At 33.7% G+C, this 20892-nt stretch overlaps 5 protein-coding genes across 6 annotated transcripts in view; 1 reads left to right on the top strand and 4 right to left on the bottom strand.

Annotated features, from left to right (window-relative positions):
* Socs16D (Suppressor of Cytokine Signaling at 16D) overlaps positions 1-1815 on the bottom strand; it is a 63465-nt gene extending 61650 nt beyond the window's left edge. For both annotated transcript variants that reach the window (XM_075299051.1, XM_075299050.1), the window contains exon 1: positions 1636-1815. The gene's annotated coding sequence lies outside the window, so the exon portion shown is untranslated. The remainder of the gene's footprint in view (positions 1-1635) is intronic.
* Positions 1816-3694: 1879 nt separating this feature from the next.
* On the top strand, positions 3695-8190 carry Dbp80 (putative ATP-dependent RNA helicase Dbp80). Its single transcript, XM_075299053.1, has 12 exons — positions 3695-3848; positions 3904-3992; positions 4055-4122; positions 4620-4751; positions 5284-5479; positions 5535-5649; positions 5712-5889; positions 5946-6047; positions 6110-6245; positions 6309-6471; positions 6529-6642; positions 7908-8190. Exons 2-12 carry the CDS (start codon positions 3936-3938, stop codon positions 8045-8047), a joined length of 1401 nt encoding a protein of 466 aa, XP_075155168.1. The 5' UTR covers positions 3695-3848; positions 3904-3935; the 3' UTR covers positions 8048-8190.
* A 1469-nt stretch (positions 8191-9659) lies between these two features.
* LOC142228584 (transmembrane protein 203) lies at positions 9660-10090 on the bottom strand. Its single transcript, XM_075299054.1, has one exon. It carries the CDS (start codon positions 10088-10090, stop codon positions 9668-9670), a length of 423 nt encoding a protein of 140 aa, XP_075155169.1. The 3' UTR covers positions 9660-9667.
* A 36-nt stretch (positions 10091-10126) lies between these two features.
* Rpp20 (ribonuclease P protein subunit p20) lies at positions 10127-11430 on the bottom strand. The gene is made up of 3 exons (XM_075299055.1): positions 11274-11430; positions 11052-11220; positions 10127-10253 (listed from the first exon to the last, which is right to left on the bottom strand). Exons 1-3 carry the CDS (start codon positions 11361-11363, stop codon positions 10135-10137), a joined length of 378 nt encoding a protein of 125 aa, XP_075155170.1. The 5' UTR covers positions 11364-11430; the 3' UTR covers positions 10127-10134.
* Positions 11431-15751: 4321 nt separating this feature from the next.
* On the bottom strand, positions 15752-20874 carry parvin (beta-parvin). The gene is made up of 7 exons (XM_075299056.1): positions 20653-20874; positions 18037-18126; positions 17815-17969; positions 17644-17760; positions 17061-17245; positions 16646-17004; positions 15752-16090 (listed from the first exon to the last, which is right to left on the bottom strand). The coding sequence occupies exons 1-7, from the start codon at positions 20771-20773 to the stop codon at positions 16014-16016; spliced, it is 1104 nt and encodes a 367-aa protein (XP_075155171.1). The 5' UTR covers positions 20774-20874; the 3' UTR covers positions 15752-16013.
* Between the last annotated feature and the right edge of the window lie 18 nt (positions 20875-20892).

Raw genomic sequence — 20892 nt, forward strand, 5'->3', positions numbered from 1 at the left:
AAGTGCAGTCGACTCATTTCTTACTTTTTTTAGAAATAGATGGCAATGTATCTGAACCATCTGATCAAGGGTCAAATGACACGCATCATCTTTTCTTGCTAAACCTAAACGACACACGACCAAATCACTTTGGACGCATCCCACCTTAGTTGCAGAGTTTTTGATAAGGCTACATAAAGTAATCACGAAATTATTATCTCTTTGGGAGGAACCTTATAAAGGGTGATTCTTTTGAGGTTAGGATTTTCATGCATTAGTATTTGACAGATCACGTGGGATTTCAGACATGGTGTCAAAGAGAAAGATGCTCAGTATGCTTTGACATTTCATCATGAATAGACTTACGATCTGCCACAACGTCGAATTTTCAGTGAATGGGCCCTAGAAAAGTTGGCAGAAAATCCGCTTTTTTATCGACAAATTTTGTTCAGCGATGAGGCTCATTTCTGGTTGAATGGCTACGTAAATAAGCAAAATTGCCGCATTTGGAGTGAAGAGCAACCAGAAGCCGTTCAAGAACTGCCCATGCATCCCGAAAAATGCACTGTTTGGAGTGGTTTGTACGCTGGTGGAATCATTGGACCGTATTTTTTCAAAGATGCTGTTGGACGCAACGTTACGGTGAATGGCGATCGCTATCGTTCGATGCTAACAAACTTTTTGTTGCCAAAAATGGAAGAACTGAACTTGGTTGACATGTGGTTTCAACAAGATGGCGCTACATGCCACACAGCTCGCGATTCTATGGCCATTTTGAGGGAAAACTTCGGAGAACAATTCATCTCAAGAAATGGACCGGTAAGTTGGCCACCAAGATCAAGCGATTTGACGCCTTTAGACTATTTTTTGTGGGGCTACGTCAAGTCTAAAGTCTACAGAAATAAGCCAGCAACTATTCCAGCTTTGGAAGACAACATTTCCGAAGAAATTCGGGCTATTCCGGCCGAAATGCTCGAAAAAGTTGCCCAAAATTGGACTTTCCGAATGGACCACCTAAGACGCAGCCGCGGTCAACATTTAAATGAAATTATCTTCAAACAGTAAATGTCATGGACCAATCTAACGTTTCAAATAAAGAACCGATGAGATTTTGCAAATTTTATGCGTTTTTTTTTAAAAAAAAGTTATCAAGCTCTTAACAAATCACCCTTTAGTATCAATCTGTAATCAATTCCACGGCGGCGAATTCTATGTAACTAAAACGATGGCCCCACCGAGAGGGTGTAAATATACATAGTATTTATATTAACCACATCATTTATTGTTCTATTATTGTTGATGTGAGTTCAAACTGCCTTTGTAAATCGGTCCAATGTCTATTCGAAAATGAACTGAAAACATATCAATACTGGCTAGTGCGTATTTAATTTTCCAATAGGAATAGATCTTCGTTATCTTTGTTCTCCGTGGAAAAGATTCATACACCATATTTTTTCGCAAATGCAGATTAATGATATTGGCAAAACGATATCAAAGGATTTGTTTGTAATTAATTTACACAATATTTCATAAGAATTCGTTCAAAAAACGCCGACAGAGATATTCTACAACAAATCACGCCCAAATACGTGTATACAGAATATTTTGCGAAAGCATTGAACACGGATTTATACAAACATAATAAATTAACCGTACATTTTCGTTTTCCATACACTAAAGCGCCACCATTTTCCAGGATTATTTCTACCCACAAATTTAGGAATTAACAAACTTTTGCAATTCACAACCACTCTGAATTCACATTGCTTTTATAGACACAAATCCAAATTCAAAAGCGTTCAACCGTTCACCCCTCGTTCAAACACTGGGAAAATGAGAAGTCCCTGGAACTATGATATGGTTGTTAAGAGGGGGGACGAAATAAGAATTGGAGCGCTTTTGAGAAAAATTATTGGTTTGTAATTTGCCGTCCTTCACGAACGGCGTCAATCTTGCATCCTCCGCTATTATCAAAGATTTTATAATTTTAAATTTATAATTTTAAATTAAATTTAAATTTTAAATTAAATTTAAATTTTAAATTTAAAATTATAAAATCTTTGTATTATTCGCTTTACAGATTATTAGTTATTCCGGACGGAATGTCGGTGTTTGTAAAGAATCTTATGCGCTTTACAGACTATCAGTTATTCCGGACGGAATGTTGGTGTTTGTAAAGAATCTTACAGTGTGTCGGATCGATACAACTTGTCGGCGATGACTAAATAATCGGTAAATGTGTTATCGATCCCATAAACATGCAGCAGTATCGATTAAACCTTCGGACTTTACTTATAATGTGCACAATATATGGGATATGTTCGACACGAGCACTGTCGTCCGGAATAACTGATAGTCTGTAAAGCGCATTAAGCGGACCTTACACGGTCGGATAAACACAACGACAGAGGTTCGTCTATTTGTTGTGTGTTCGTTCAAGTTTTGCCCTTACACTGCACGAACAAATATCCCTGCCAGCATTTCAAAGTTCCATTTCATCCTCATCGCTACCACGGACTCGTAAGTGACACTGCCACAATCGCCAACTGTGATGGAGGAAGCGTCTGAAAAAGTATGAAATATACATGAAAGTATTTTGCCATCACTATTGTTACAAGAGTCATTTTATATTTTGTGAAACACCAAGCGCAACTAGCTTCTTATAATTTATTTAAAAATATCGATAATGAAATGCTGAAAACATAGTTATTTCGTTTAAAATTGTAAAAGGTATATTGTTGAACAATTTTTGACATTCCAAATGGAATAAAGTGATTGTTTTTCAGATATTTTACAGACACGCTGCCTCCATCGAGAAAAAAACACTGGCTGATAGACTCTGCAACATGAAACTTGCCACTTGTAAATCAACATCATTCTATTATTAATGAAAAAATTATGTTAAATGCGTTGTGATAGTGTTATAAATGTTATGTTATAAGAATTTACATGTGTGATTCTTTTACAACTAACTTAAAATGCACCTTTCCTGATTGTTTTAAGGGGCTCTTATTGGCGTCGTTCTAAATTTATTAAAAAAGGCACCTAATAATGGCACTCATTCGATACTTTTTTGTAGTAACTTGGCGTGGTACAAATTTTCAATAGTGACGGCGCTTTTCCGACGAGTTTTGGATGTCGCATACGATTGTTTCAAATTCAAAAAATGTTGGCAGGGATGATGACAACTTGGAAAAGTAAGATGAAGCATAAACATAAACAATGAAGATGTGTGAAGAGTTGTGGGTAAAGCCATTTGTTACTGAACTAATGGAAAAAATAATAAAAATCCGGATCCTGAAGCAATCCACATTTAATAAATTACAAATTACTTGATGAATTTCAAAATGCTTCTCACCAGGGTTTCCATTGAATGGAAGTGGATTTTATCTACGCTTTTGTCACAATTCTCGTTTAGGTTTAAATATTTTTTAAATTTCCAACCAGAATTGGCGATTCATCATTAATTTCATTGCAGAAATGCCTGTTTTTATTGTAAAAATAAATTTGTTTTTGACGAACATCCCCTTACACCTAATGATTTGTGATTTTATGCCAACACGTCCCCGCAACACGCGAACATGACCTTATACTATTGGATTTGTCACCGCAACGTGTTGTGTCGCAGGTTTATCCGACTGTATAAGGCCCGCTTTATAGACTGGACGGGGCATTAGAGAAATAATACCGGCTTGAAAAAATTAATTATTGTTTTCGTATGTGTCACCCTGTTTTTGTGTGCCTTCTTTTGCTATCGAAAGGAAGTCACATCGCTAACATTCGTAGCGTAAATACCTATTAAAAGCGTTGCAAATTTTGTTGGATCGTTTGGAATTTTTGCACAAATATATTTCTTTTCATTGTCGAAGGTATGTGCATGAATTGATTATTTTTTAGAGACGTTTTACAATTAATACTTTCCAGATCCGTTAGGGATTTTATAAATCTGCAGCAAAATGGAAGATGGTAATTGGGCTAAGAAAGCTGAGGACCAACTTGAACTTGGAAAGTTGGTAGGTGAATACCAGCACTTATAAGTTTAAATACCCTAGAAAATGCTCTTGTCTATCTTTAGGTTAGTAATTTGGAAATCGAAAGCAAAGATGAATCAAAAGAACAATCGGAAGCGCCGGATATTGCAAGGTAAGTTACTACAATTGCCCAAAATTTTTATTAAAGAGAAATAGGCTTTTCGGTAAAAATGTGGTCACAAATTACCAGATACTCAAAATAAGGAATATTTTGAGTACTTAACTTTATAAAAATAATAATGATTTACTTAGGTTTTGTTTATAAGTAATATAATTTAATTGGCCTTATAGGCTTTGTATTACGGAATTTTTGAAATAAATAAATAAAAAGCATCGAATGATAAAAATGATTGGTTTGCAAATGTGCTTTATTTTTTGCAACTAATTCAAAAATGTTTTTTTATTGAAATTAATATCAAACATATTGAAAGCTCAATATCTCTCACGGAAATTCGTATCATTGCAAATGAATAGTCTTAGTGAACTTAAAATAACTGGCCGCCACAACACCTAATCTAACCTACCAAGCCAGAGCTTCCAAATCCAATTTGCAAATAACTTCTATTTATGTATACTTGAAATTTAAAACACACGAATTTTTATTTACAGCCCAGCAGAAACCAGCCTACTGCTAAAGATTATTCGTAAAGGTTTAGTAGAGTCCAAATCAGACTTGGAAATTCAACGTAAGGATCCATCATCACCGCTTTATTCCGTAAAAACTTTCGAGAAATTACATTTGTAAGTACTATTTTTAAAGCCAACTGATAAATTGGCACATATACGCAATTGCCTTAGAACAAAACAAGTCTAAAGATTAAATGGAGCAATGTTATATCAGAATAGGTTAAAGGGTACTTATATTTATATGTATAAAGAAGGACTACTCTTCAAATTTCGCATCACATTTAGCAAATATGTTCATTATACACTCAGCGTCACTGAAGGCTTAAATGAGGCAAGCTGGCAATTTACAATAACATTTATTTACAGTAAATAGGGAGAAATATGATAAAAAATATGACAAAACTAATTAAAATTAATTTATAGTGGTATACAAGTTTTTAACATTGGCAGAATTCATCTTATATATAATTCTTCGAACATACTTTGAATTTTGCGGAGATTGTCACCGTTGTTTTTTGAAGCATTTTCAAAATACTGTATTAGAAGGCAATTTACACTTACTATTATTCCTTTTAATATTATCAGTAACCTATGTTTGATAGTTGGATTCATCCTATCTACAATAAATCATCTTCTAATTGCACAGAAAACCAGAAATTCTAAAGGGTATTTATGCCATGGGGTTCAATGCACCATCGAAAATTCAAGAAAATGCTTTACCAATATTGTTGGCTGATCCACCACAAAATATGATCGCACAAAGTCAGTCAGGTACTGGAAAAACAGCTGCTTTTGTGTTGGCAATGCTAAGCAGAGTCGATACAAAATTGGACTATCCACAGGTAATTGCACCCATTTTTTTTCAGATTTAAGTATATGATTTTCTAAATTATGTAGGTTCTCTGTTTATCTCCCACGTATGAATTGGCGATTCAAACTGGAGAAGCTGCTGCAAGAATGGCACAATTTTGCCCAGACATTAAACTTAAATTTGCTGTAAGGGGTGAAGAAGGTAATTTAACCTACGAAAAAGTCAATACAATATCAAAATGAGTTTTATTTTATATTTTCCAGTTGATCCAGGCACAAAACTTACAGACCACATTATTATAGGAACACCAGGAAAAGTTTTGGATTGGGGTATTAAGTATAAATTTATAGATCTTAAAAAGATTCGAGTTTTTGTGCTTGACGAAGCAGATGTTATGATAGCCACCCAAGGTCACCATGATCAATGTATTCGAATTCATAAGTACGAATTCATAAAAAATAAATGCGTTTCAATTCTAATGTACCATTTAATTGTAGACAACTTTCTCCTAAGTGTCAGATGTTGTTTTTCTCAGCCACTTACGACAAAGAAGTAATGGACTTCGCGGAACATATTGTACCGGATGCAAACATTATAAGGTAAAAAAAGTGTTGCGTAGTATGTTGAATGCTTGTATTCAAACTTTTCTATAAATTTACAGACTACAAAGAGAACAGGAATCACTTGACAACATAAAGCAATACTATGTTCGGTGCAATTCAGAGGAAGAAAAATATCAAGCCATTCAAAACATATACGGAAGTATTACAATTGGCCAAGCCATAATATTTTGCCATGTGAGACAATATGTGAAATTTATGTGTTATATATAATATAATAAATAAATGAATTATTTATAGACTCGTAAAACTGCTGGTTGGCTTGCAGGTAAATTGTCATCGGATGGTCATTCTGTTGCTGTGTTGTCTGGGGATCTCACTGTGGAACAAAGGTTAGCTGTTCTTGATCGATTTAGAATTGGTTTGGAAAAAGTACTGATCACCACTAATGTCTTGTCTCGAGGTTGGCAACGATAATTAACTTTTGAATGCGATATATTATCATGATCTTATTATTTAGGTATCGATGTGGAACAAGTAACTATTGTTGTAAATTTCGATTTGCCAATGGATGCCAAAGGTAGAGCCGACTGCGAAACATACCTTCATCGTATTGGTAGAACAGGACGCTTTGGTTCGTACCCATATACTTTTGTTTATCACATATTTACAGAAAAAACATGTTTACGTTTACGTTTTTGTTTTATTTTTTTTTTAACTTCCAGCAATTATTGAAAATTAGCTAGCTCAATATCATACATTTTCCCATTTTTTTTACATAAGTTGGAAATCTATAGATATTATATTTGTTCTGAACGAAATGTATTTTGATTCCTTTTAACTTTTTTAATTAGGTCTCTCAATTCTCAAAGAAAATTATGCTTACATTCTGATGCCTGTATATTGACTACAAAACCAATGTATCAATGCTTCTCTAAGTGGTTTCGCCGTAAATTGGGCAGCACTTATTGGTAGAATCGAAATTCGTGGTGGTATCACAATGGACTGAATAGTCTAATCTAGCCTAAAATATTCGGAAAGCAATCGGGGTTATTACGCCTTATCATCTCGGAATCTGCACCCACTTCGTGCTATATTTTCATAACCTCATGTTCTTGTATGCTCAGTTAATATCTTAAGAGTGTTGCTATTTGTTATTCTCTTTTAGGTGTCCGTTTTCTGCACCTGCAGTAAGCATACCAATCTCAGGAAGCTAAGCTCACGTCTCTTTTTCAGAAAGCAATATTTTTTAAAATTCATTTTGTACCACTTCGAATGAAGAATGATCGTTTAAATTACTTAGCTCAACATGCTAATTCAAAAGCAAATGGTCAGACAGCTGCCATATGTATAATTTATGACATGTTTATTTATGACATGTTATTTAAATATTTCAAGTCAAATACTTAGGTTAGGTTAGGTTAAAGTGGCAGCCCGTTTAACTAAAAGTACCTATTACATATGGGCACTTCTAGTCTTAACCACTGAACCTTCTTTATTATTTTCTTTTGTGGAACCAAATATCAAATACTTGATATTTTCACCCCCATTTTCATGAAGCTCCGTTAACGTACTTTAAAATCGTACTATGGACAAATTTATCATCTTGCCTATTAATCCATATGCCAGTTAGGAAACTGCTGACAACTTTTCAAGTAACGTTAACCGTAGGGAAGATATTTCAATTTTTCTTTCTGTTAACTGGCAGTTAAATCTACATATCTGTCACAAATAATATATTGTAATAAATTCTGAAGAAATGATAAGTTTGGAAGAAGCGATATTTTTGAAGATATTAGATTTGAAATTGTAACAAATGTAAAGGGAATCTCGATCTAATCTACTGCTTATTTCTGATATTGCTGCATTTACTTACTCTTACTCCTGGTTTCTTTTTAGGCAAAAATGGTATTGCAATAAATCTCGTAGATAGTGAAAAGTCAATGGATATTTGCCGAGCTATCGAAAATCATTTTAAGAAAACAATTAAAGAATTGAATGCTGACAATACAGAAGAGATTGAAAGAATTGGATCCTAAATATATTTAATGTAAAATAAAACTACTATTCTAATTTGTAACCTGCTTTTCATTTGTATCTGATAAAAAATGAATTTTTACATTCCTTCTGACTTGTGAAATAAAAGAGATCGTTTCAAAAACGTAAATAAAATATATAATAATTGTTTTCATATATTCAAATGCAAGTACCCAACAAAAAATTTATCCTAAACATATTTCTTTATTTTGTTAATTCCTGAAAATACTATCATATGAATAAGTGAAATTCAGCGCGGAGACGGTTTAGAACATTTTTAATATGAATTAGAAATAAAGGGTGGTTAAAATTTCAAGGGTCGATGTTGATTTGAATAAAACGCAAACTATTTAGGAAATTATTGTAATTTTATTTTATTATGATATATTGGTATTACTCAATTATGTATGGAACAAAATATAGGCCAAATGGACGCCGCGACCTCGGTGGCACACCTTCATCCGATGGTCCAAATTTTCGATGACGCTGAGGCATAATGGAGGTTATATGCCGTTAATGTGCCGAATTATCTCATCCTTTAGCTCTTGAATTGTTGCTGGCTTATCGACGTACACCTTTTCTTTCAAATAACCCCAAAGAAAAAAGTCCAACGGTGTCAAATCACATGATCTTGGCGGCCAATTGACATCGCCATTACGTGAGATAACACGGCCACTGAATTTGTTGCGCAAAAAAGCCATTGTTTCGTTAGTTGTGTGGCAAGTGGCACCGTCCTGCTGAATCCACATATCGTCCACATCCATATCTTCCAATTCGGGCCATAAAAAGTTCGTTATCATCTCACGATAGCGAACACCATTCACAGTAACTGCCTGACCGGCCTCATTTTGGAAAAAATATGGCCCGATATGCCGCCAGCCCATAAACCGCACCAAACAGTCCCTCTTTGTGGGTGCATTGGTTTTTCGACAATCTTGGATTCTCATTCGCCCAAATTCTGTTTATTGACGAAACCACTGAGGTGAAAATGTGCCTCATCACTGAAGATGATTTTCTTCGAAAATTGACCGTCCAATGTTGCCATTTCTTGGAACCATTTAACACGTTGTTGGATTGTGTATCTCTCCATGGTTCAAATTGAGTAAGTCTGAAATAGAGAAATGTCAAATAAAATTCGGAAAAAAACTTGGCGTTTAGGTGTGGTTCACATTCAACATCGGCCCTTATAATTTAACCACCCTTTAATTATTTAATCCTTTATATGACTTTTGTTAGGATAGTAAATAATGATTTATTAAGCTAGATGTCTTTGTATTGTATTTGGTTTTCCTGTCAGAACATGATGATTATCATAACTGCTTCCAATTCCAAAATTAAGTGGTTTTCAACTCGAAAACCGAACATAGTACCTACCCTAAACTCGAACTTAATACCCACCTTTAATCGACAAATATTTCACACTCACCTGTCTAATAGCCGTTTTAAGGTGGGAACTATATTCGTGGTTCTCCGAAAACACGCTTGACATTTCATTGAAAGAGTTCGTTTGAGAACAAACATTTTATTCAATTAATGCATTTTTGCACTTGTAACTTACCGTTTCTTTTAATTTTTCTACTGTTTCTATAACAAACCAAATAAAACTCGTTGAAATATTGTATTTAAATTGTATTAGGTAACTGACAAGCCCGCACGGCAACGAGTTGGAGCAGAACAAATATGGGAGAGAACACTTCACTGTAGTCCAAGTTGGTTTGGCCACTCAATTTTAAACACAACAAATATTTAAAAATTGCTACTAAGAATAAAAAATATGTGCTCCACATAAAACGGTGTAATGCTTTGCGCTTGTTATCGGAATCCAAGTACATACGTAATAGGACGATGATGCAGAAATATCCATTGCATATGTCTACACAAAATAGTGGACTGAATATTGTAAACCAATCCACTGTATTTTTTGCTATAGTACCAGAAATTCGAAATGCAAGCCTTATTGTGAAAACAAGGAGGCCGCACAAATTAACCATAATCTCAAATTCTGTGAGGCCGAGCCAACGTACAAGCTCTGATAGTTTAAACATGTTCTTAGTTTCTTGACTTTCAAAATTATTATCTGGTTATTATCTCAGAAAGAGCTTCCATCAACTTCCAGTATAGAATTTCGAATAATTTTTATATGAATTGCAGAATTATTCCGTTTTTGTATTGTAACATCCTCGTCATCGCAAAGAGGGTGATATTCATCTGTAATGAAATTGATGGAAAATGATAAATATTGTATGCTTTTAATAGTGATTAAAGATTGTAATCCGAACCAAACAAATAAAAACCTTTTTAAATTTCTTAGTGTCGACTATTTGAGTTTTGTAATAGTGAATTTTCCGATCTTTCAATTTTGGGAAAGTTGAATTCAATCTTTCGATTTTTTTTGTTGAAAATTTAGGAAATTTTCCAATTTATTCAAAATGCGACTTTGGTTAAGGTGAATGAATTAAATATCAAAAGGTGTATACAAGTATCATTTTTATTAAAAAATAAAGTGGTTTCCATATCGTGGATGAAATTTGCCCTATCAGCAATCATCCTACAGGTGATAAGAGGATAACAAAAAAGGATTGCTATGGAGGTTTAGAATGGACCGAACGTATTTTATTTTTTATATATTTCTTATTTCTCCAATAAAAAAAAATATATTTACTTTTGAACATACTCTAGGAATTTAAGCTCCCCTTTCCGATGTCGTAATTCGTCATTATTTTAAATATTATTGCTTTGAATTAAGTTTTAGTTAATAGGAATATAAAAAAATCTTCAAATTTTTCGATGTAACACAATTCTATCCAAGAATCTAACGGGCTCTCAATTTTTTCGATGCATATTAATAGGTATTTTTATACTTATCTTGCTTATTAAAGTATAAGATGCTACTTTTGTTGAACAATGAACCCAACAAACTGTATGTATTGTCGATAACTCTCAAATTTGATTTTTACTCAGTTATTTCTTAAAAAACCCACGTGAAAGGCTCCTATGAGAACTTACCTGTTAATTGTATCGTTGATGTGTTTATGGAGTAAGTAAGGGTGTCATTAGAATTGACAACCAAATCTAGCGCTAGGTTCAGACCCCTATTTACAGCATTACCCAAACAATGTATATAAATCTCCTTTAGTCCGGAGTTCAAAAGATTCTTGCAGTAAGTTTGTTGTGCCTATCGAATAAAAATTTTATACAATTTATATAAAGATATTCAACTATCCATACCTTATAATTCGATTTCGCTGTTATATATATGTCGTTTTGTCGCTTCCTTTGGGGCTTAGTCGGAATCTTCTTCCTATGGAGGCTATTCATCTCTGTCCTATGGAGCACGTAGTGTTGGGAAAGTAACGAGTATTTGATTACAAGTACTCGTTACTGACTAATTTTTTGAGTACTCGTTACAACTAAATGAGTACTCAATATCTTCAATACAATCCCAATATACACAAACGTTGAAAAATGCTAAAATTCAACAGTTTTTCAAACAATAAGGACAATTATGCGCTTTACAGACTATCAGTTATTCCGGACGGAATGTCGGTGTTTGTAAAGAATCTTATAGTGTGTCGGATCGATACGACTTGTCGGCGATGACTAAATAATCGGTAAATATGTTATCGGTCCCATAAACATGCAGCAGTATCGATTATGCCTTCGGACTTAACTTATAATGTGCACAATATATGGGATATGTACGACACGAGCACTGTCGTCCGGAATAACTGATAGTCTGTAAAGCGCATTATAGCATTATGTGACTTTACCACATCCCAATAAACACAGGATGAGCGCTTTTCAAATGAAACAACTTTTCAGTTTGAGTAGAGAACGCGATTTTCTCAACAATTTCTCAACTTGAATATTACCCTAATCCTTTGAAAAAATGTTTGAAAAATTGTTGAAATTTAGCATTTTTCAAACGTTTGTGTCTATTGGGATAATTTAAAAATTTAATTTAATTTTAATTAATAATTAATTTTAATTAAATTAATTTTTAATATAATTTATTTGATTTATATATATAAGACATTTCGATCACAAAATTAAAATTGTTCATTAATATGCAGGCAATTTGAAATAAATACTCTAAAGGTGAGTACTATGTTCGTATTTTTCACCAAAACACTAAATTAAAAGTACAAAAATCTGTGTGAAGACGATTATATTTTTATAAAGTCTTGTGAAATAATGAATGGAAAAGATCTAAGGAATTGATTGTGAACCATTTTATATTTATAATTTAATTAATTTAAAAAGGTAAACGTGAAAACAAGCTGGTTTTCAGCGTGAAAACTGAACATAGTACTCAGCTTAAAGCATAAAATGGGCGCTGGACAGTTTCGGTCCCTACAAATCTCCGGGGCTGGACCGAATCTCCCCGAGTATGCTACAGGTAGCCTTCGATACACTGGGTGACTTCTATAAGGAGCTTCTCGCGGCGTGCTTGGAACACGCGTATTACCGAAGGCTTGGCAAAGGGTAAATGTGATTTTTAGACTCGCTTGGAAATGCGGTAAGCAGACACGTGGAACTTGTTGCTTCAGTTGGGCGAAATATTAGGATGGACTTTATGGCGACTCAGCATGCATATGGGGTCGATTGAGGTCGATTATACCAAGTATAGAGGAGTGGAGAGAGGGACGCATCCATTTTGGAGACCTGAACATATGTACGGACGGCTCGAAGATGGATGAGGGCACGGGCAGTGGTATCTACTGCGAAGAGCTGGGTATCAGCGATTCATACAAGATGGATGACGGATGCAGCATCTTTCAGGCAGAGGTGTTCGCCATTGCGAAGGCTGCAGAACTACTGTTGATGAGGCCGATATTCAGGAGCAATAAAGGCCTTAGGAAACCCGAACATAACGTCGAAGGTAATCAGCCGCTGTCGTAGAGAGCTTAAAGTTCTCACTGAACAGCATAATATCACTCTATGCTGGGTACCTGGACATTATGGAATAAGGGGAAATGAGGAGGCGGACGTGTTGGCTAAAGAAGGCGCGTGAGGGACGAACGACATCGTTACAGATGTCTTCCCCCGCTATCCTTATTTACTTACAGGATCAATAAAAGATATGAGGATTTATGAAAGGAACGCTGGGCTTCATCTGCGACCTGCGAGAAAACCAAGTTGATTTGCGACGACAAGAGCCGCAAGAACTCTGATTTCCTGATGGCGACCCGCAGAGATGATCTGAGAGCACTGGTAGGCATCATAACAGGACACAACACCTCTGAAAAACACATGGTAAGGATTGGCTTAATGACTGATGATATTTGTAGATGGTGTCTGAATCCAGAGGCAACAGAAGACTCCTACTATTTTCTGTGCCAGTGTCCAGCATTATCCTTTAGAAGAAACAAGATACTGGGCTCTTTTTTCTTTCAGGATATAACGGACGTACGGAACTGCAACATGAAGGATATACTTGCCTTCATAAAGGCCTGCAAACTCAAATGATTGAGGAGGACGAAGAAGAACAACAATGAGGAAACACAATGGATCAACATGATCTAATTGGGAGACAGCCCTTCAGTTACGGGCTGGTCTCATCCTCCATAACTTAACCTAACCATAGTCGGTTGCAGTATGGTCAAAATTGCCTTCAAAGCGAGTCGTTGAATTTCTCCAATGCGTCGTTCAGATTATAAGTTTTTCCGGAAAATGAACATATATAATTTGGACTAGTTTTACTCATATCAGAGAAAGTTAATACTCTTTCGAGGGGTTCACAAAGGGTGCATTGAGTAACCCCCAGAAAAAGTAATCTACATACCTTCACAATTTGTATGCTCAGGAAATGGCCAGAAAAAAATCCTACATTCATAGGAAAAAAATCCGGTTAAAGGTAAGTATTACGTTTGAGTTGAGCCGCTAAAACCGAAATAAAATCATTAAAAACTGTATCTCTTTGATGCAAATTTTATTAAAACTTGATGGGGAATACATCAAAGCACCTTTTCACAAAGTTTAAATTTAGTTTGGATCAATCGTTTTTTAGTTGACGTGGGTGATTGAATTTTGCATTTCCATGATTGGAGAAATTTTAATTAGAAGTTATTAGTAGAATTAATTTCTTAATTGAAATCAAAAATATTTTTTCTGCGTAGTAGAATCGCGGATCACTCGATTATCTCTTCGGTCAGCTATTGGTTGATGTTCAAACAGTTGAATTTACCTCAATTTAAGCATTGATTTCCAGTAACCTCCTTTGTTGTAGTGAAAATATCGATGTCTACATTCGAGAGTGCGCTAAGTCTAAAAACTGAATTTTACAGGAGACGGGTTTAAAGTTTATTTGGAATTTCTCAAAAACCGTATAAGATAGAAATTCATTTTTTCGGTGTTAAAATCATATTTATTGTAGAATTTTTTTAGAATGTGCGAATTCCAAATACTGACATTAAAACGTGGCTAAAATTGACTTAGACCACTTTGGAATGAACATAAAGCTTTGCGTTGTTCATCTAAGTGGACTTAGCCTCCTTTTATCGGAATTTTTTCTGACATTGGTCGCCTAAGTACATATAGCATATTATGGCTTGGAGAATCAAAATGTAACAACTTACTTAGCCTATGTTTCAATATGTTACAAAAACAGTTATATAGAGTGTTATACATTTAATTTTAACCTAAAACAAAAATTAATAATTCCTGGCGAAATAGTTCAAACAAATTCGCCCATATGTTTCTATATAAATATTTCGATGTAATACGCTGACAACTTTCTCCAATCTAAACTGTTCTAAGTTTACTTACACATGCGAAATGTTTTTGTTTAATCGGGGAATAACATGCTAAGTAAACATAGCGACACACATGTAACACATGATACAATGATTATAAGGTAACCTTATTCCGACAGGTGACTTCGAACGGCTCATCATAATGTCAAAAATATTGTTGACATTTTTAAATTAGGTTTATTTTTCCACATCAGTACAGCAAGTTTAACCTTATAGTAAGTACTGTATAAAAAGTTATTACATATGTTGTAATTAACGTCTTAAATTTAAATTGTATTTGAAATTCGGAGAAGCAAAATTCAACGGAAAATGCGAAAGTGTTGTCTGGATACAGAAATTCCAAAATTATTGCACGCGTTCGAATATTTCCACTCACAATGTATTTCCATACCAAACAAAAAAACATTTCTCATGAGCAACACAAAATCAAAACAAACATTTTTGTATTTGTTTATTTACTTTTTACCGACATTTAGTTTGACGTTATGATGAGCTGCTTTTATGTTTTTGTTGTTATTTTTGTTCTACAGAGGCTACCTTACAATCATTGTATCATGCATGTAACACACATGTAAATGTAACATATCATGTGTATGCTAAGTAGACTTAGATAGCATAGTAAAAACAAATGTACATTGTAAGGAATGCTATGTTTACTAAGTTTTGAAAAATATTTTACAGTTCTGTTCTAAACAGTACTAACTAACCTTAGCACTTTTTGGAATGGGCATTTTTTACAACTTTAGTCGCAGGCTAAGTACAATTTTTACCATAACTTTTGATAGAAGTGTCCGATAGCTTCGACCTTTTGTCAGGACTCAAGTCACATCAATCCGAATACAAAAATAGGAACTCCATCAAAACAAGCAAAGTCGACTTAGCGTACTCTGGAATTGAGACATCGATATGTCGAAACCAATTATATCGATGCTAGCAGAACGTAACACGTAATTATTTTGTCTTGTTACATTTTAATATTTATTATAATATTAGTATAAAAAAGAGAAAATACGTTATTGTTTAATAAATAGTTGTGGTTAATTACATATACGTTAATAACCCATTAAGGCACGTTAAATTCAAAATAATATAATTGTTGAATACATAGTTCACTTAGCCAAGCAGGTTATTTCGACAATTCACTCGCGAAAAGTACCTAGTAGGCAATTGCAGCTCTTACTATTGAATCCACCAAAGCAATAAATATATACGTTTAGGCGAAATTTCTGAAGGTAGTAAATAAGCTATACAATACTCGCAACGTTGATTTTAAATCCATGTTCACAATATCTAAAAAAGAAAGAAAAAATATTAATTGGAGTATATCGAGATTTATACGAATGAAAATTATTTTAAGTGCAATTAAACAAAAAACTGATTCTGAATCGATTGACATATATATATCTAGAGTTGTAGAGCAAAAATTTGTGGTCAAAGTTATTATGCAGTGATCATATCGTGGTTTAGGGAATAAAAACTACGGACAAGGGAAATGTTCTCCTTTCTGCTTAGCCTCCCTCCATATTTCCTTCAAATTTCAATAAAAGCAGACTGATTAAATTTCTAGGTATACTTTCAGTGTCTTCTCTCCAAAAAATCGGATTTGAATCTTCACAAATTCGGACAAGGGACAATCAAGTAATCTTTTTAAAGGCATATGCATATAGTTCCTATATATCAGAAAAGATAAGTTAGTAGTAACTAGAACAAATGAGGTTATTAATCAAGTTTTAAAGAAACGTCAGACAAGAATTACACAGTATGGTTGCTTCTCTTGAATTTTCTAGCTAAATGGGTCAGCCAGCTAAATGGGTCTAAGCTTTGCCATCACATTACATTACTTACCTTCGGGGCGTGCTTTGGGCTTTGGCAAACCGGCATCTTGCATAAGATCGAACGAAAAGCCTACATTGGCAACCATCTGATCTGTGTCTTGCGGTGTCAAATGGAACTCATGTAAAGGTACAAAAAATCCTCCCAGTAAGCCCATTAGAAGACATAGATATACACCATCTCGAAAGTCGCTGTTCAAGTCATTGATCTCAAAATTTAACTTGGACAAATGCTTGTTGACGAATGTGATAAGTGATTTTTTAACAACTGCTAGTTTGTCGGGTGCACAATCAAATAATGTGTCAAAGGCATCTTTTTCACAACGCATTCCAACATCATCATATTCCGAAGTTATTTGTTCTTGAAATTTTCTGTAAGTAAGTTGGTCATAGCTAAAACTTCAAATAATAAAAAGGTAAAAACTTACTGAGCATTCAAAACACCTCCATTCTTTTGAGCGATTACCACGGTTACAAAAACGTTCTCTGGAAGTCTAACCGGTGCTCTAAAATGTCTAACCAATGCAACCAGTAAGTGCAAAATAGCTACAATATTTTTTGTATGAACACTCTCAACGGACCATTTTGGTATCTTCTGATGAAAACCTAAAGTCTAAAAAAAGAAAAACAAACATTGAGCATAACAAAGCATGTGGCGAAATTGTACTTATTATAATTTATTGAAGTTAAGTCCGAGCAATTTATACTATGAAATTAATTGTTTTGGTTATATTCTATGTTAAGTAAACTTTGTTTGGATTTTGCTTGTATTCAAATTTGAGTTGTTCCAAAAGGTGAATCTGAACACCATATCCAGACATTTTTTTGTACTTTTCAAACTCCGTTAAATTTTAAAACTTATGTGGGGCCAAAAGGTGAATCTAGATATTTAAAAATTTAATGCCAAATGTAGGATTATTTTGGATACTCTTGGTTATCTCATCGCAGAAAACTTCATTCTTTGGTACAAAAAAAAACTAACGATTTTATCGTAGTATTGTAAAAACTTACGTGGTTTACAGCATTCAACACAATGTTCAATTTTTGACGCTGACCTTCTTCTGACTGTGTAACTTCAAGAACATCTAACTTTTTCCCTGTTAATTTCTCCCACAGCTTGTGTAATACCTTTTAAATTTCACTATTAGCATTTAAATAATGAACTCGTATTTCTGTTAATACCTGACCATCATACATATCCTCATCAATGCTCTGTACTATAATACGTTGCTCGGCTAATTCATCGTTTATCCAATCAATTAGAATCTGCTGCAATTTACGTACTTCTGGATCATTCATCGATTGAGGGTCTATTACAGTACGTTGTTCATGATCACCTTTAATACAAAACAAAACTTTAGAATTCTTATATCCAGAATATTCAGCTTTTGCAGCAAAACTTACGTAGAGCATAGTCCTCCGGAGGTATATCGATTTGACTTGGAGAACCGGGGGAATCAATTGCATGTTTTCCTTCTTCCTGAACTTTTTGTACTGCAAATAAATTATTTGTATCATATATATTTATTCTTTACAATAAAATAAACTATGAATAATTCAGATGCATAATTTAAAGATAATTGATATAATCTAGGTATAATGAGTAGTCTCTGGATTTAATATTCAAAATTGGCGTTAATTTCAATGTTATGTAAGAATGTATTTTTTTTCAAACGTTTTTTTAACCTAAAATTTTTACCACTTCTTGTCCGCCGACTACTGTTTTAGCAGATTTTTCTATCGGTGTAACAAATCTTACAAGAAAAAAATAACCCCAAGAAAATAAATAACAATATTAATGGGATTCCAAGTACGCTAAAATTTTTTGTAGTTTTTATAAGAATTAAGAAAAGATCATCTGGAGATGTGGGTGTTATTATTTTGTCATGACTCACAAAATTCGCATGGATAGTGTTGCTCCGTTAATGTTGTTAATTGATAAAAAGGATTAATGCTGGTTGAATTTCAATCAGTATTTACTAGAGGAGATATGCGTGTATTCTTTGATTTTTGAATGACTGATGTCCGATATTTCTAGTTTTGTTTTGGATGATCACAGCAGAGATTAGACCCCTAATGATCTATAGTGTTGCTATCTGGCGAGAAACAACTACAACAGCGCTATAGCTATTGTAGGAAAAAGCTCAAAATATTGACCGGAGGACTTGAAAGGTTCAAAGCTCCTTTAATTTAGATTCTGATGGCTTTGTTCATTGTTGTCCAATTTTAAAAAATATCCGGGAACGCAGTAGTCTCACACGTTTTAAAATAACTGGGACACAACGGAGTAAATTTTTATACCTTTCTTATGATTGATACCTCAGACATGCTTTGTATCACAAAAAAGGCACAAAAGTTGTGCTGAGCTAACCGCAAGATTGTTTTTGTACACAATTCAAGCCTTATTCCAAACCGTTGACGAACTTTTCAAGACAGGTTCCTGCACTTTAAGCTCGTTTTACCTAATTTCTTGAATGGTGGCGTTCGTTTTTATTTCTAATTTTAAGTATAACGCTGAGTACTATTTTCAGTTTTCAAGCTGAAAATCAGCTTGTTTTCAAGGTTACTTTTTTTAATTAATTAATATAGAAATATAAAATTATTTGCAATCAATTTCTTGGATCTTTTCCTTCCAATATTTTTGTACTTTTAGTTTAGTGTGTTGGTGAAAAATCCGAACATAGTACACACCTTAATACATAAAAATTAGAGTTTAACATAACCTAAAAATGAGTGAGTGAATCGTAATTTCTTAAAATTTGCGGCTGACGCAAAAAATCAGTCCGAGCGGTGTGATGAAAACCTTTCCTTCCTCAGATATATTTTTTTATTTTTATTTATTTCAAAAATTCCGTAATATAAAGCCTATAAGGCCAATTAAATTATATTATAACAAAATCTGAGTAAATCATTATTATAAAGTTAAGTACTCAAAATAGTCTATATACGTTTATAATATTATTCTTGCAGTATTAAAGTGGCTCCCCAGCCATAAATAAAAAAAAGAAAAACAAAGAAGAAAAATTTTATCATCAAAACAATCCCATAACATGGTAAAAAAAATGAACTAAAAATACTGAATTAGAAAATATAATAAAATGTAAATATGTATGAGTATAAAAGCCACAAGTGACTGAAAACATTACACAGATTGGGGTGTAGAGGAAAAAAATCCATTATAATTCCTTAAATATAGTTTTTGTTCTCTCCAGCGTTTCATTTGGATTTTTGAAAAGCCTCCTACATGATATTCTTGCGGTCGATTCTCATTTTTGCCTGTATCATAATATAAAAGTAATCCAGGTACAATGGAGAATAACACAACAAATATTTTGATGGCTAATGGTCGGTGGTGCTTAGACTTTATATGTAGTTTCAAATCTTATGTTTACAAGCTGATATAGTATGAAAAAGCTCTTTGGCCTTTTTTTTTTCTTTTTTAAGTAGGCCATAATCTTCCATTTCAGTACATTATTCATATATTCATATTAGTGACTTTATGGGTATCACATAATTCGTTAGGATACATCCATTTACGCCTGTACAGCATCCTACAACGTATACCTGACAAACTATATCATAAACAATAAATGTACCAATACAATAAAGTTTTAGAACCTGTCTTATGTGTTTGGTGACTACATATGTAAAAACCTTGAAATTTAGCACAACATATGAAGTTTGACTATATTAATAAATGTAATTCCATAATCAAAATACAATAACACCAGAGATTTGCCTCAAATAATTAATTTCGTTTGACCGTAAGAGAGAGGAAAAATTGTTATTCATGCTTTCTTGGTAAATTTAAATTTCCACAACAGCAATAAACCTCACGTAGAACTACTCTCTGGAATGAAAATAGTTCGCATTCTTTAATACAAAAGTTGGAGTAGCTAACATGAAATGCAAAAAAAACTATTCAGTGTGTATGTTTATGTAAATATCTATGTATCCAAATTAATTATAAACAATGACGTAATGTTCACCTATGCCTTGAGAACTTGTATATTTTCTTACCTTCCTTAGTTCCTTTTTTTCTACCTAAAGTACTGAATTTATCCCAAAAACTTTCTTCTTTTTCACTAGACTTTATCGGAGTATTGGAATGCGGAGATTTGGGGCGGCTTAATGTACTCATTTTCCTGGTCCTTTTGAATAAAAATCTAATTTATTATGATTTATTTAGATTCGATTGTCACTCCTCCAGATTTTACGATTGACAAATTGTACACCGCATACCAAATTCAAAAGCGTTCA

This window comes from Haematobia irritans, chromosome 3, assembly GCF_050003625.1.
Source record: "Haematobia irritans isolate KBUSLIRL chromosome 3, ASM5000362v1, whole genome shotgun sequence".
NCBI lineage: Eukaryota > Metazoa > Arthropoda > Insecta > Diptera > Muscidae > Haematobia > Haematobia irritans.

What these genes read in the sequence shown, in the direction of transcription:
- Dbp80 (XM_075299053.1), top strand. Translation starts at nt 3,936, where the DNA reads ATGGAAGATGGTAATTGGGCTAAGAAAGCTGAGGACCAACTTGAACTT. An exon ending in CACTAATGTCTTGTCTCGAG is followed by an intron (nt 6,472 to 6,528) that starts GTTGGCAACGAT and finishes CTTATTATTTAG; the next exon opens with GTATCGATGTGGAACAAGTA. An exon ending in TGGTAGAACAGGACGCTTTG is followed by an intron (nt 6,643 to 7,907) that starts GTTCGTACCCAT and finishes GTTTCTTTTTAG; the next exon opens with GCAAAAATGGTATTGCAATA.
- LOC142228584 (XM_075299054.1), bottom strand. Translation starts at nt 10,090, where the DNA reads ATGTTTAAACTATCAGAGCTTGTACGTTGGCTCGGCCTCACAGAATTT.
- Rpp20 (XM_075299055.1), bottom strand. Translation starts at nt 11,363, where the DNA reads ATGAATAGCCTCCATAGGAAGAAGATTCCGACTAAGCCCCAAAGGAAG. An exon ending in CAGCGAAATCGAATTATAAG is followed by an intron (nt 11,221 to 11,273) that starts GTATGGATAGTT and finishes TTTATTCGATAG; the next exon opens with GCACAACAAACTTACTGCAA. An exon ending in ATCAACGATACAATTAACAG is followed by an intron (nt 10,254 to 11,051) that starts GTAAGTTCTCAT and finishes ATTTCATTACAG; the next exon opens with ATGAATATCACCCTCTTTGC.
- parvin (XM_075299056.1), bottom strand. Translation starts at nt 20,773, where the DNA reads ATGAGTACATTAAGCCGCCCCAAATCTCCGCATTCCAATACTCCGATA. An exon ending in TCCGGAGGACTATGCTCTAC is followed by an intron (nt 17,970 to 18,036) that starts GTAAGTTTTGCT and finishes TTTGTATTAAAG; the next exon opens with GTGATCATGAACAACGTACT. An exon ending in GCCCAAAGCACGCCCCGAAG is followed by an intron (nt 16,091 to 16,645) that starts GTAAGTAATGTA and finishes TTTCTTTTTTAG; the next exon opens with ATATTGTGAACATGGATTTA.